Source organism: Phytophthora infestans, genomic scaffold (assembly GCF_000142945.1).
Source record: "Phytophthora infestans T30-4 supercont1.1020 genomic scaffold, whole genome shotgun sequence".
Lineage (NCBI taxonomy): Eukaryota > Oomycota > Peronosporomycetes > Peronosporales > Peronosporaceae > Phytophthora > Phytophthora infestans.
The window spans coordinates 4,178-5,361 of NW_003302839.1; the positions used below are offsets into that span (position 1 = coordinate 4,178).

Below are 1,184 nucleotides of genomic sequence, written 5' to 3' on the forward strand. Positions count from 1 at the left end.
TCCGTCCAGACGAACTGACGCGGTTTGTTGGTCAATGCTGTGCGCACAGGTACGACAAGAAGATGCCCAAGAAGATTGACGTGGGGTAAGTTGCTGTTACTGCAATTGACAGGCGTGTTGGTGGTGACTGGTGGTGCTTTTGTGGTATGCTACAGAACTTACCAGTCGAACTTGCAGAAGATTGCCAATTTCAACACGGTGGAGGACTTCTGGCGGTGAGTACGCGTTGAGTTCGGGGTGGCGAAGCTGAGTGACGCTGATGATGCTCTTATTTTGCTTGCCGGTTCCAGCCACTACATCCACGTGAAGCGTCCGTCGCAGCTGAGTCGTGATGTGAACCTTTATCTGTTCCGTGACCAGCCGAACTGCGCGCCGATGTGGGAGGCTTTCCCTCAGGGTGGCTGCTGGATCCTCAAGATCAAGAAGAAAGCCAACGTACTCGGTAAGATGTGGCAGGACCTGGTCTTTGCCGCCATCGGTGAGGCTTTTGAGCAGCTTGACGTCGTGGGCATCGCCATGGCCATCCGCTCCAAGGAGGACATGCTGTCTGTCTGGAACGCCGACAACTCGGACGACAACACCCGCTTCGCTATCGGGTGCGTGTTGGGCTGAGCCTTACGGGCTTTGACTAGTGGGTTTCTAACCATCTCGTCTTGATATGTTGCAATAGTGAGAAGCTGAAGGAGATCCTCATGCTTGATTCCAACACGCTGGTGGAGTACAAGTTCCACGCTAACTCCATCCGGGACATGTCGACCTTCCGCAACGCGAAGCCCTACGTCTTCGCCGCTGCGACGCCGGCCACGACCAACTAAACTTTAGATTCTGTGCAAAGGTCCTGTCTACATACCGAGCAGCTGTTCGGCTGCAAGCGAGTTACATGAACTGCGCGTCAGGGTCGGCCACGACGTCAACGCAATAGAAAGCGGCGAAACCATACGCGTATATTCGGGTATGACACATGATGCTTTTCTTTTTTTGTATTTGGGTTCATTACTACAATCTACCGTTGGTAATCTACTACTACATGTACTACCCATGCCCCCTACACTGCTAGCAACAGATTCTGATGAATCGTGAGGAACTTCAAAATCACTCCGTTCGTCCAGCCGAAGCCGAACTGCGGGAAGTATTCACCACCAGCGCCCAAGCCGCCGATCTCGGATGCGTTGTACTTCTCGAAC

At 53.0% G+C, this 1,184-nt stretch overlaps 1 protein-coding gene across 1 annotated transcript in view; it reads left to right on the forward strand.

Annotated features, from left to right (window-relative positions):
• The window catches only part of PITG_22020 (eukaryotic initiation factor 4E, putative), a gene marked incomplete at both ends in the record, with an annotated part of 1,651 nt that extends 836 nt beyond the window's left edge, over nt 1–815 (forward strand). Inside the window, 4 exons of the mRNA XM_002894697.1 lie at nt 50–85; nt 156–215; nt 291–596; nt 671–815. Coding sequence (XP_002894743.1) covers nt 50–85; nt 156–215; nt 291–596; nt 671–815 — 547 coding nt within the window. The remainder of the gene's footprint in view (nt 1–49; nt 86–155; nt 216–290; nt 597–670) is intronic.
• Between the last annotated feature and the right edge of the window lie 369 nt (nt 816–1,184).